The 12728-nt window shown below is 35.3% G+C and overlaps 1 protein-coding gene across 1 annotated transcript in view; it reads right to left on the minus strand.

Moving 5' to 3' along the window:
* Positions 1 to 6743: 6743 nt before the first annotated feature.
* Positions 6744 to 12728, minus strand: part of tcf4 (transcription factor 4) — a 134536-nt gene continuing 128551 nt past the window's right edge. Inside the window, exons 19-21 of the mRNA XM_087791000.1 lie at positions 12118 to 12347; positions 11761 to 11902; positions 6744 to 9829 (exon numbers count right to left, since the gene is read on the minus strand). Of these exons, the coding sequence (XP_087647126.1) occupies positions 9781 to 9829; positions 11761 to 11902; positions 12118 to 12347 (421 nt within the window). The 3' untranslated portion in view covers positions 6744 to 9780. The remainder of the gene's footprint in view (positions 9830 to 11760; positions 11903 to 12117; positions 12348 to 12728) is intronic.

The raw sequence follows: 12728 nt of genomic DNA on the forward strand, positions 1-12728 counted from the left end.
CGAACGTACGAGAGGAACTGCGGCGACGACGAGCTTTTTATCGACGGCTCTGGCCATGAATCAAAAGATCCTCCACGTCCTGTTGTGTCAGTTCAGGGTGTGACTGAGGCGGAATTCTGAGGTTGGGAGCGTCGCACTCGCAAACCTCTGCGCTCACACTGATAACTCGTGTTGCATAATAGACGACAAATCTGCCCGCTTGTGAAAAAAATACTTGTTTGTGTTAAAACTTCTTAGATAAAGAAGAAAACAGTGATTAAAAATCACTATATCAAGTATATAATGTTTTGTCTTCTTTGCTTTAATAAACACTAATAATGTGCATCTTTAGGTCACACAATCGTAGATGTAATAAAGTGGGGAACCCTCTACCCCAAGTCTGGAGGATTTCAAGTATCTTAGGGTCTTGTTCACGAGTGATGGGAGAGTAAAGTCTGGGTCTCCCTGTTGAAGCCGCTGCCCCCACGACCTGAGAGATTTTTGTAAATATTTGATGAATGTTTACATTTAAAGGGAAATAGTCACGAGCTCACATTATTGTCTGTATATAATTATACGTTCATGTCTTCCACTCGCTACGTATAGTTATGTTTGTGTTCAGAGCAGTAACTACACAGTGAGACACACACATAGTAGTTATTATCCTACATCACAGTTATCAGCCTAATAAGCCTAATAACAAACTGGTCCGGAAGCGCGTTCAGGAACCATCAGTAGATTCTGATCCACAGACCTCAGAGCCCGAGCTGGGGTGTAAGTCTGGATCAGAATCTACTGATGGAAGGTCTGACCATGAATAGATCTGAAAGTAAGAACCAGAATTTTAAAATTGATCCTGAAAGAAACTGGAAGCCAGTGAAGAGTTTTAAGGATCCGAGAAATGCGAGTTCTTCTACTAGAGCAGCTCAGAATTCTCGCTGCAGAGTTTTGTATTAATGCAACAATAATTGTTATACTAAAGATCTAAGAAATCATATATATTATTATTTAATCAGGAGTGGGGGGTGGGGGGGGGGTATTAAGTTTAAATCATACTAAATATGGGAGAATTCCATTAATTCAGCTCTATTTGATGATGGTAAGGGGGGCAGAAAAAAGGGGAATCGGGACCCCCATGAAAATTCAAATATTAATAATTTTATGACATTTAAACCACATGTATAACTTACTATTTCCACACCTTTCATCAACAGAAGGAGGCGCTAAAAGAGGCAGAAAACCCAGTGTAAACTTAAATAGGTTGAATTTCAATTCAATTTCTATCGTATTAAATACGTATGAAATAATGTTGATGTCTTGAATATTTGCTTGTTTTGAAACGATTCTTAGGCCCATAATCCACCTGGAATTATCCTATTTCACCTTCAGATATTTCTGTTATTTGGTTTTCAAAGGTATTTATTTTTTATCAGATTTATTCAGCTGAATAAGTAAGTATATACTGTATATACACACACACACACATATATACATGTATATATATATATAAATAATTAAGTGAGTCTACTAGAAACTAAATGTATGGAGCCAACATGGAGTCAAATTAAATATATAGAGTTTTTAAATAATATTAGTACTTTTATACATAATTTTTATGAATTAAATCAAACAAAAAATATTTAAAAAAAAGTCAGGATAAGATTAATATTGTAGTAGGGAAATAACACGAAATATCCTTCTTTTTTTGAAGCAAATCAAATTAGTTTTTTAGTTTTTTTTATTTCCCTTTAATGTCTTGACATCATTGCCAGGTATAACATGTGACCTGGAGATCAAAGTGAACCTGGGCTTCTTGACCTCAGTGACGACATGAACCTGGAACACAGTTTGATCAGGTGTCTCAGGAATGGAACTAATCCTCGGAGGAAGAGACGAAACTGATAAGTCGGCGAACACACAGACGACCGTGGCGTATCTGCATCTCAGAAAACCTTTTCCGATCCGGTCCAGGAGAACGACAAAAGACTTGTTGTTCTGAGAGGTGGAATGAAAGAGCAAACAGAGGAGGAGTGATGGCTCTTGAGGTCGGGGGTCAAGTGGGTGAGGTCGGACCACCGCTCGGTTTCCGCTGTAAAACTCTGACCTCATGTTGTTGACTTACAAACCCAAGCGTCGACGCTAATGTATCTCAGTCAATATTCACCCGTTTATCAAGAAACACGTGATTCTACTTGTTTTTCCAAAGAACATTTGTGTCATTTTTAGCTTCACTGTCACGAAAACCTCAACATTTCACAAAATTAAAATTTTGCAAAAACTATTTGAACTTAAGCAACTTTTGTAATTTTTTAAAAATCTTGTGAATCATATAAAAGCAGATAAATTCGTTTTAAATTAAAAATATTCGTTGAATTTCGTTTTTTTACTTTTATGTCCAATTTTACGCTTGAAAGTTCTGGTTATTACGAAGACACTGTTTCTTAAATTGACTCACTCAAGCCTTCGCAAGTGCCAAGGTCAACAATTTATTATTATTATTATTTTATAGCTTAACCAACTTCTGACACGTCATAGATAGGTTTTTAAACCCTTTTGTTCTCCGGGTCGAGTTGACCCGGAGGGGGAAACAAATATGTTTGTGGTATCCCTTTTGTTGCCTCTTGTATCAAGGTGTTTTCAGGCCACCGGGTCACCAAGACCCAGAGACAACACAAGTGTTAAACTCAATGCGAACTTGCTAGCTTAGCTAGTCATCGTGTTTATTACTGTTTATATATTTATCATTACTGCATTTATTATTGTACTTATTTTATTGTTATTTATTATTAGTATTGTCGTTTGTGTTATTATTTTCATGATGTGTATTTTATGTTTTAATACAAGGTGTATGTATTGTTTTGAGAATTGCAGATGAACTTAGGTTTACTTAACTACTTTTCCAGGTTTAATTAAAATTCACACTAAAAAAATTATACTTTGATGAAGTAATATTTACTAGGTAAAAATTATTTAAAAATAGATGTAAATGTTACTTAAATAAAGTTCGTAAATAAAAGTTTAAAAAATGATTTAAAAATTGATGTTAATGTTACTTAAATAAAGTTCGTAAATAAAAGTTTAAAAAATGATTTAAAAATGGATGTAAATGTTACTTAAATAAAGTTCGTAAATAAAAGTTGGAAAAAATGTTTAAAAATGGATGTAAATGTTACTTAAATAAAGTTCGTAAATAAAAGTTGAAAAATGATTTAAAAATGGATGTAAATGTTACTTAAATAAAGTTCGTAAATAAAAGTTGAAAAAATGATTTAAAAATGGATGTAAATGTTACTTAAATAAAGTTCGTAAATAAAAGTTGAAAAAATGATTTAAAAATGGATGTAAATGTTACTTAAATAAAGTTCGTAAATAAAAGTTGAAAAAATGATTTAAAAATGGATGTAAATGTTACTTAAATAAAGTTCGTAAATAAAAGTTGAAAAAATGATTTAAAAATTGATGTAAATGTTACTTAAATAAAGTTCGTAAATAAAAGTTGAAAAAATGATTTAAAAATGGATGTAAATGTTACTTAAATAAAGTTCGTAAATAAAAGTTGGAAAAATGATTTAAAAATTGATGTAAATGTTACTTAAATAAAATTCGTAAATAAAAGTTGAAAAAATGATTTAAAAATGGATGTAAATGTTACTTAAATAAAGTTCGTAAATAAAAGTTGAAAAAATGATTTAAAAATTGATGTAAATGTTACTTAAATAAAGTTCGTAAATAAAAGTTTAAAAAATGATTTAAAAATTGATGTAAATGTTACTTAAATAAAGTTCGTAAATAAAATTGGAAAAATGATTAAAAAATTTATGTCAATGTTACTTAAATAAAGTTCGTAAATAAAATTGGAAAAATGATTTAAAAATTGATATAAATGTTACTTAAATAAAGTTCGTAAATAAAATTGGAAAAATGATTTAAAAATTGATGTAAATGTTACTTAAATAAAGTTCGTAAATACAAGTTGGAAAAAATGATTTAAAAATTGATGTAAATGTTACTTAAATAAAGTTCGTAAATAAAAGTTTGAAAAAATGTTTAAAAATGGATGTAAATGTTACTTAAATAAAGTTCGTAAATAAATGTTTGAAAAAATGTTTAAAAATGGATGTAAATGTTACTTAAATAAAGTTCGTAAATAAAAGTTTGAAAAATGATTTCAAATTTGATATAAATGTTACTTAAATAAAGTTCGTAAATAAAAGTTTGAAAAATGATTTCAAATTTGAATAAAATGTTACTTAAATAAAGTTCGTAAATAAAATTGGAAAAAATGATTTAAAAATTGATGTAAATGTTACTTAAATAAAGTTCGTAAATAAAAGTTGGAAAAAATGTTTAAAAATGGATGTAAATGTTACTTAAATAAAGTTCATAAATAAAAGTTTGAAAAATGATTTCAAATTTGATATAAATGTTACTTAAATAAAGTTCGTAAATAAAAGTTTGAAAAATGATTTCAAATTTGAATAAAATGTTACTTAAATAAAGTTCGTAAATAAAAGTTGGAAAAAATGTTTAAAAATGGATGTAAATGTTACTTAAATAAAGTTCGTAAATAAAAGTTTGAAAAATGATTTCAAATTTGATATAAATGTTACTTAAATAAAGTTCGTAAATAAAAGTTGGAAAAAATGTTTAAAAATTGATGTAAATGTTACTTAAATAAAGTTCGTAAATAAAAGTTGGAAAAAATGTTTAAAAATGGATGTAAATGTTACTTAAATAAAGTTCGTAAATAAAATTGGAAAAATGATTTAAAAATGGATGTAAATGTTACTTAAATAAAGTTCGTAAATAAAAGTTGAAAAAATGATTTAAAAATTGATGTAAATGTTACTTAAATAAAGTTCGTAAATAAAGTTGAAAAAATGATTTAAAAATGGATGTAAATGTTACTTAAATAAAGTTCGTAAATAAAAGTTGAAAAAATGATTTAAAAATTGATGTAAATGTTACTTAAATAAAGTTCGTAAATAAAGTTGAAAAAATGATTTAAAAATGGATGTAAATGTTACTTAAATAAAGTTCGTAAATAAAAGTTTGAAAAATGATTTAAAAATTGATGTAAATGTTACTTAAATAAAGTTCGTAAATAAAAGTTGGAAAAAATGTTTAAAAATGGATGTAAATGTTACTTAAATAAAGTTCGTAAATAAAAGTTTGAAAAATGATTTCAAATTTGATATAAATGTTACTTAAATAAAGTTCGTAAATAAAAGTTGGAAAAATGATTTAAAAATTGATTTAAATGTTACTTAAATAAAAGTTTGAAAAATTATTTAAAAATTGATGTAAATGTTATTTAAATAAAGTTCGTGAATAAAAGTTTGTCAGTGTACATGTACACGGTCATCATCATCCGGTCCTCTGCTGCAACAGACTGGCGCAGGTAACTCACCGGAAACAGAATCGACGAGAAGTGATTCACCTGAGATTTAAGGTAAATGACATCATAGACAAGGACTGACGGGAAAAATGAAAAAACGTATGAATCGCTCGCAGCGACATGACGTCGCTCCAGGAACTTCTCGCTGTTACTCAAACGGACATTTTTCAATCTGCGCGTCATCATAGATTCTCTGTCGGGACTCGAACCCACGACCTCAGGCGGTGACGCGTCTGCACGAGAGGATCGTTTACGTCTCAGTGAAGCAACGATCAGGAGGAAAGATGAGAATAATTGGTGACACTGTGTCGATGACACACGAGAGTGACGCGCACACGCGCGTGGAAATCAATACACGTTTGTCGGGCGAGAAAGGAGAAGCGGTGAACAGGTGCGAAGGCTCAGTGACTCAGAAAGGAAAACATGAGTCAAATAAGTTTGGATTGTTGCTGAGGTGTCAAGATGCCACTGACCACTGCCAAAGTGATGAGTAAGAAAACACGCTCACCTTGTTTGTCTTTTACACCTGTCAATCAACATGATCGATCCTCGTGGGAATCAAGTCCTTCATAGTCTCTAGAAACTTATATCGATGTATTTATTGTCCCTTGAATAGATTTAAGTGAACATAAAAATATTTTGGAAAAAAAAAGCTTTTATTGTTATATAAAACAAAATTAAATAATAATTTTAGCATATTTAGCTTGAATTTTACACTTTTCACTCGATTATTTTTTGCTTGATGGCCCCTCACAACTGGATGAAATTTGGCCCCTGAGGACCTTTAAATTCCCAGCACTGGTCTAACACGGAAAAAAAAAATGTATAAGCAATATTGTAAAAACAACAGAGGATGTTTGGATATTAAATAAAATAGAATAATAAATAAAATAAAATATAAAAATTGAAATAAAATGACCTTTTCATTAAATTGGTTATAAAAATGTAAAATTAAACCAATTAAAATAAAACTGAGGTGAAACACAGATACTGTTACAGTCTGTACTACGTTAATCATTATTTAAACATTATTTTTCTCACTTTATTTGTTGTTTAACTTCCATTTGACCCCAGTGTGGGACGAATAAAAGATAATCTCGTCTCTTCTTACATCATTTGTTAAACTTTAAACTCCATTTTTTTCCAAGTAGTTTTTCTGATCTGAAATTTCGATACATCACGTCAGTTAAAAAAAGTGATCAAGCTTCAACCAATCGAGTGTTTGGAAATCTTTTTAAAATCCATCTGGAATTGTTTTCCCCCCCCAAAAATCAACGAGTATCTCAGAGCCCACGAAACAAGGGTTCGGCCCCCGAGTCGTCGCCCTCGTGTCGGTTCCTTCAAAGACAAATAAACAACAAGTCGGCCATTTTGAATTCAACTCATTATTGCAGTAAAACTGGTACAGAGTAACAGATTACAAAGCTCATGACACAGTCACTAAAAAAGAGAAATCAGGAGTGTATGTACAACAAGGAGGGCCAAATAAAAAGTGGCTGGTAGAAACATCAGGGGGGACAAAAAAAACAGCTCGATTAAACATCATAAAAGAAAATATGAGACAAAGCATTGCAAAAATAATAATAAAAAAAAAACGAAACAAGACATTTATTGATCCAGACAGGTTCAGTCCTCGTGTCAACACCGGGTCAGAAACACTTTTGCACACGGTCCGATACATTTTTGGGGAAATAGCTGGTGTGATTGTTTGGTGACAATCTTTTCATTTATATTTAGACCAAATCATTTAGAAAATTCCCTCATCCAACGTGTAATTCACGTCATCTACAGTTGTCCACCAGGGGGCGACACACCAGAAACGTAATTCAACAACCATACGTGTTTCTGGTGACAAATAAATCCCTTTAACAAGATTTCTCGTGACCCCTCTCCATGACCTTTATTACAATGTGAGGAGAAATCCCTTTAGTGCCCCCTGTTGGTCAGAGCAGTCAGCGCACAGAGACGACCTCACGACAGTCAAGAACCTTCGACCTCACACGTCTATTTACACGTTTGTCTGCAAAGAAAAAGCTACGATGAAGATGGAAACGTCGTGACGAAGGATCTCAGCTCCGCCGAAAAATCAACACCATTGTTCCACATTAGTCAAGATTTAAAAAAGAAAAAAAAATCTTCATTTTCCAGCTCACTACAGTTTCAATGTGACACTTTGTCAACACACCGAATTAAAGTTTTTTTCTCAAAACATAAAAAAAAATCAAACGAACGATACATATCTAAAACACAAAACAATCTACATGTAAAAATATAACTTTTACATACACAATTTCAAAATAATGGTTAAGTTTGTTGCATACATTTACAAATGGAGACAGATTTCAGTTTTAGGATCCAGTTCCATGTTTGTTGTTTTTTTTTTCTTTTTCAAAGATCGTGTTGTCATGGCAACAACAGAGGACAAGTCTGTTGTCGTTTTTATTTGCTCAGGGGCGTCGACATCTTCTACCAGTCCAGTGGTGTAGAAAATTATTCCTCTCCAAGCAAACAAGAGAAAAATAAAAAAAGATGGAACCCTCCTAATATATCCACTATATTTTTGTACATTTATATATAGATTAATTTCTTCAAATAAATTCTCTTCCAGTCTCACGTCCAACAAGAGAGACTCTTTCGTTTTTTTCTCTCTCTCTCCGTGACGAACATACCAGAAGGTTCAAATGAATCCCAGAAATGACATTTTTCTTTTGTAAAAAAAAAAGGAAAAAAAAAGAGGAAAAGAAAATAGTTTTACAACGTACAACTACACACTTTGTACTGAGACTACATTGGCTTTTCCAACAAGCCGCTCAAATATTGATAAAAAGCTGATAAGCTATATTACAAGAAGAGACGTTCACCGATGAAACAGGGGTTCCAGGGAGGGGGGGGCTGGGTTGGTTTGGGGGGGCGGGGGGGCAGAGGGGGCGGGAAGAACCCAGGCCCCGGGAGGGGGGGGGTCTCTCCCAAAAACACGCACTTTACATAGAAGCATACAGTACAATTAAATACAGTTATAATCCAAAAAATACTTTTTTCCATTTGATCTTTTTTGAAATTCCCAGGTCTGGTAAAAAACTGACTGCATAGAACCGAACCTCCAAGAACCGGGTCCAGCTTGCATCCTATTAAAGACCAGGTGTCCTGCTCCGGCGACTCCAGTGATATGAACTCTAAACAAGGCACGTTGGTACGAGAGTGACGGGTCTAATTGCATCTGCGGGGCTGCTGGAGTGTGGGCCCGGAGAGGGGGCGGGGCTTAGAGTTTTGGCGCTTGAACCGAGCGTTCGTCACTTGGCAACGTCGTCGAAGTGATCCGGTTAAAAAAAAAGGTTCGGATTAATGGATCCAACTTGATGAAACCCTGTCGGATTCTTTTTTGTTCTCGACTGAAGGAGAGAAAAGTGTCTCCACAGAAGATAATGAGGGCAGATTATTTTTAGCTGGAGCTACTTGGGCTGCTAGATTAGAGGGAGCGACACCATCTGGTGGGTTCAGGATCACACGAAGAACTCGTATTTAAAGTCTTCAGGCATTTGATTTTTGTCTGAATAATTCAAAGTCGGATTTTTTAAAAACATTTCCGTCGATATTTTTAGATCAAATTTCTTGTCGTGGATCAAAAATGTTCGTTCCTCCTCACGATATCTTTAAACACGTGTTTTGATTGACGCTCGTCGTCTCCTCGTCTGGAACGACTCGTTGCCAGAGTGACTGACGCTCGGCTCCGAACAGAAGAAGTGAAGCAGCAACAGATGAAACCTTCGCCGTGAGCGTCACCAATAATCCCGTCGGCGAGAGACTTGGTCCACGTCTAGAACCGCTGGACGAGCGCCGGCGGTCGGTGGAATGTGCTTTAAGAGGAAATGTACTTGAAAAACGCACTGGTCGGCCTCCTCCCGTCCTGAGTGTCGGCTCGGATTGAAGACGAAGGTTCCGACGTGACTTTGATCCGTCGTTGATTATTTGTTTCTCCGGCGTCTTTGATCGAATGAGACATTTTGGGGAGAAAAAAAAAAGGGCTGCGTCGCGTCCTGTTCACAGCTTCGTCCAGGGTGTGGCGCTAGACTTCCGACTCCATCTGTCACCTCTCAATGATATGTGTTGTTCATCCATGGACCCTCCATGTTGCCCCCCCCCCCATTATACACCCTCAGAAGTGGGAATGCTGACTAAGCAATAATTATACAAAAGAGTTTCATCGTCCGACGTCTGCTGGAGTTCAGAAAAGTAAAGTGACGTTCCACGTCTGGACGGGAGGACGAGGAGCCGCTGGTCTGATTGGTCGCCCCCCAAACCCCCCCCCCCCCCTCACCCCTAAAAAAAAAAAAAAAGCTCCGTGGGATGGTTCAGGCGGCAGCGACGACGTGTTGATGGATCGCCGGGTTACCATGGAGACGTGGTCAGAGGAAGTGGTCGCTCATCATCTTGAGGAACTCCGGCACCTTGGACCTGGAGAGATGTGGGGGACGGGGGACGTGAGGACCGGGACAGCAAACGCACAACTCACACACACACACATACATTGTCAAGTCATGGTTAAGAATTGCTATGTTGTGACTCACAACTGCGTTAATCAACTACACAAACGTTCAAGTAAAAAGAAGCAGTTTTCCATTCATTTAAGGATTTTTTAAAATCTATAGATGGACTTCAAAATAAAAGTAGATCATAATGACATATAAAGACGCTAGGGTTTAAGATAAGATAAGAGACAGAGATTACAGACGTCAGTAATTAGACTTAAAAGAAGTAAAACTGAGGTCGAAGGTAAGAAATTTGTGATTTAATATTCCCTGTTAAAGACCATTGAGCTTCTCTTTTACATGAATATGTTAAATACAAAAATATTTTTGAAAATCGACCAAGACTGTTACAATATTTTGTCGCCTTGTGTTGATTGAGTTCAACACCTCTAGTCTAGTATGTCGAAAAATATAACATTTTAAATGCTATAACAAAATTAAATATGTTCAATTTTTTTTGTTTCAATTTTTTAAAAGTAGTTTTCATTTATTATTTTAAAATACCTTTTGTTTCCATTATCAGTGCAGGTTCCACCAATTAAGATTTTTTTTGGTTGCATTAACTTTGAATATGAAATAAAATCCTAAACATAAATAAAACAGTTCAACTATTCACACAGTGTAGATTAAGAAATGAAGTGTGTGTTGTTGCCTCCATAATGAATGTCATTGAAAATATACTAAATAAAATAATAAACGGTTTTATATAACGCATTTAAAAGTTACTTTTAAATAATGCAAGAGAACAGAAAAAATCTTTTGACTTTGTGTTAACATATTTTAAAACTGTTTATGTAAAACATGATGTACTTGGAATCTAGAGAATTAAATAAATATAGTTTTTAAGTAAAAATAGATATATTTGATGGACAGAAAATGAGTTTCACGACCCAAACTAGTCAGTGAAGTAAAGCTCTACGCTGATGACACAAGCTCTTTCCATGCAGGTCTGCCATATCTTAAAAAATCTGTGTGTGTTGTTCGATGATTTCAGTTCCTTTGAAGTGATAGTTCGGCCAATATTCAAACTACAAACTCATTTTCTATTCATGTCGACTAATGGTTGTGATTATTTTCAGAGTAATCTGTTCAAAAATGTTGTTCATTTTAATGTAGCGACTGGAGCTCGGTTGTCTTCGTCTTCATCTCCGTCCAAAAAGACACTTAAAAACATCCACACGTCTAATAATAACAAGATATATAAACAGGAAGTACTGTAGACAGTCGACTGTATTCTATAAACGTCCCAAACATGTGTTAAATATAAACTTTATAGTTTTTCTGGAACAATTCGTCTTGTCGAGGCTTCAACACAAGACGTTACAGACGAGCAGTATTTTGATGTTTTAAAGTGTCTTTTATGGACGAAGACAACTGAGCTCCAGTCGCTACATTAAAATGAACAAACATAATTGTCTATACTTCTTAAAAGGAACAGATTACTCTGACAATAATCCAGCAGAGAACTAGTTTAAACATCGGGTGAACCGTGACTTTAAAAGCGACACGAGAAGATAAAGATCATGACTTGACTCGACACGTCCTCGACTGTTAGATCAACTCGTCTACGACACACAGTCACACATAAAAATCACACTTACTGCTAATCTGTTGTTGAAATGTACCCGGAGACGCGTCGTCGCGTCAGGATTTTCAATGCTCTCTGCACGTCGAGGACGTTTTTGTTAGCAGACGATTGAAAATCCCAGACGTTCTCGACGCAAGTCTTAAATTTTGGTCTCGAATGAGGAGATTTGTATCTCGTGGTTTTGGTGTGATCGCAGGTACAACAGCAGATTAGTTTATAAGTGAAATCTTCTGACCATTCGGGGGGGAGGAGATGTTGCTGCGTTTTACATTTGTCCCATGGGATTTGAACCATCGGCCATGGCGGCGGCGGCGTGGTGCGCAGCGGCCAGCGAGAGCGGGGTCCCGTCTGACGTGCCTTTCTCCTCCTCGCGGCGCTTCAGACAGGCCGCTTTGGGGTTCAGGTTCCTCTCTGTGGAGCAGAAACGAAGGATCACCGACGGTGTGACGGGTGCCGGTGCTGCCCCCTAGCGACGCTTCTACGACAACGCACTCTCCAGAGTGTTGCGAGAAGAGCAACTACGTTAAAAAAAAATCTTCAACAATGATATTAAAATTCTATTTTAAAAACGAAATAACGATTAAATGACGTGTCGCTATAGCGAGGGAGGTCAAAGGTCGGCGCACCTCTGACTTGCTGCTCCAGGCTGAGGATGACGGCGACGGCCTGATGCAGGATCAGCAGCTTGGTCTGCGGCTTGTCGCTCTTCAGGTGCAGCTGGACCATGCGTCCGAGCTCCTTGAACGCCTCGTTGATGTCGCGGACGCGCAGGCGCTCCCGGGCGTTGTTGGCCATCCGTCGCTCGCGCTCGCGCTCCATCTTCTGCTCCGGCGACAAGTCCTCGTCGTCGTTGTTGCTGCGGTCGCACACGTGCACACGGTTTAGATTTGTTTCTTCTTTATCACGTGAAACATGTTTAGTTCTGCAGCAAAGTTGATTCATGATAAATGTTGCAAGAACTTAATCTGTATCTGTTCAAATATGATCAAAAACTGCAAAAGATTATATCAAATATGATCAAAAACTGCAAAAGATTATATCAAATATGATAAAAAACGGCTAAAATAAACAAAATAATCTTCAATATTGTAACATAACATCATCTTCATCATCATCATCATCTTCACCATCATGAGCGCCACTTTCATGATTTTTCTGAGGAATTTTAGGTCCAAATGTTTCAGATTATTTTCATCAGAAGAGTGAAGGCTTCGCAGTCAGGAAGAGGATTTTTTCT

Source organism: Callionymus lyra, chromosome 5, assembly GCF_982586985.1.
Source record: "Callionymus lyra chromosome 5, fCalLyr1.hap1.1, whole genome shotgun sequence".
NCBI classification, from domain to species: Eukaryota; Metazoa; Chordata; class Actinopteri; order Syngnathiformes; family Callionymidae; genus Callionymus; species Callionymus lyra.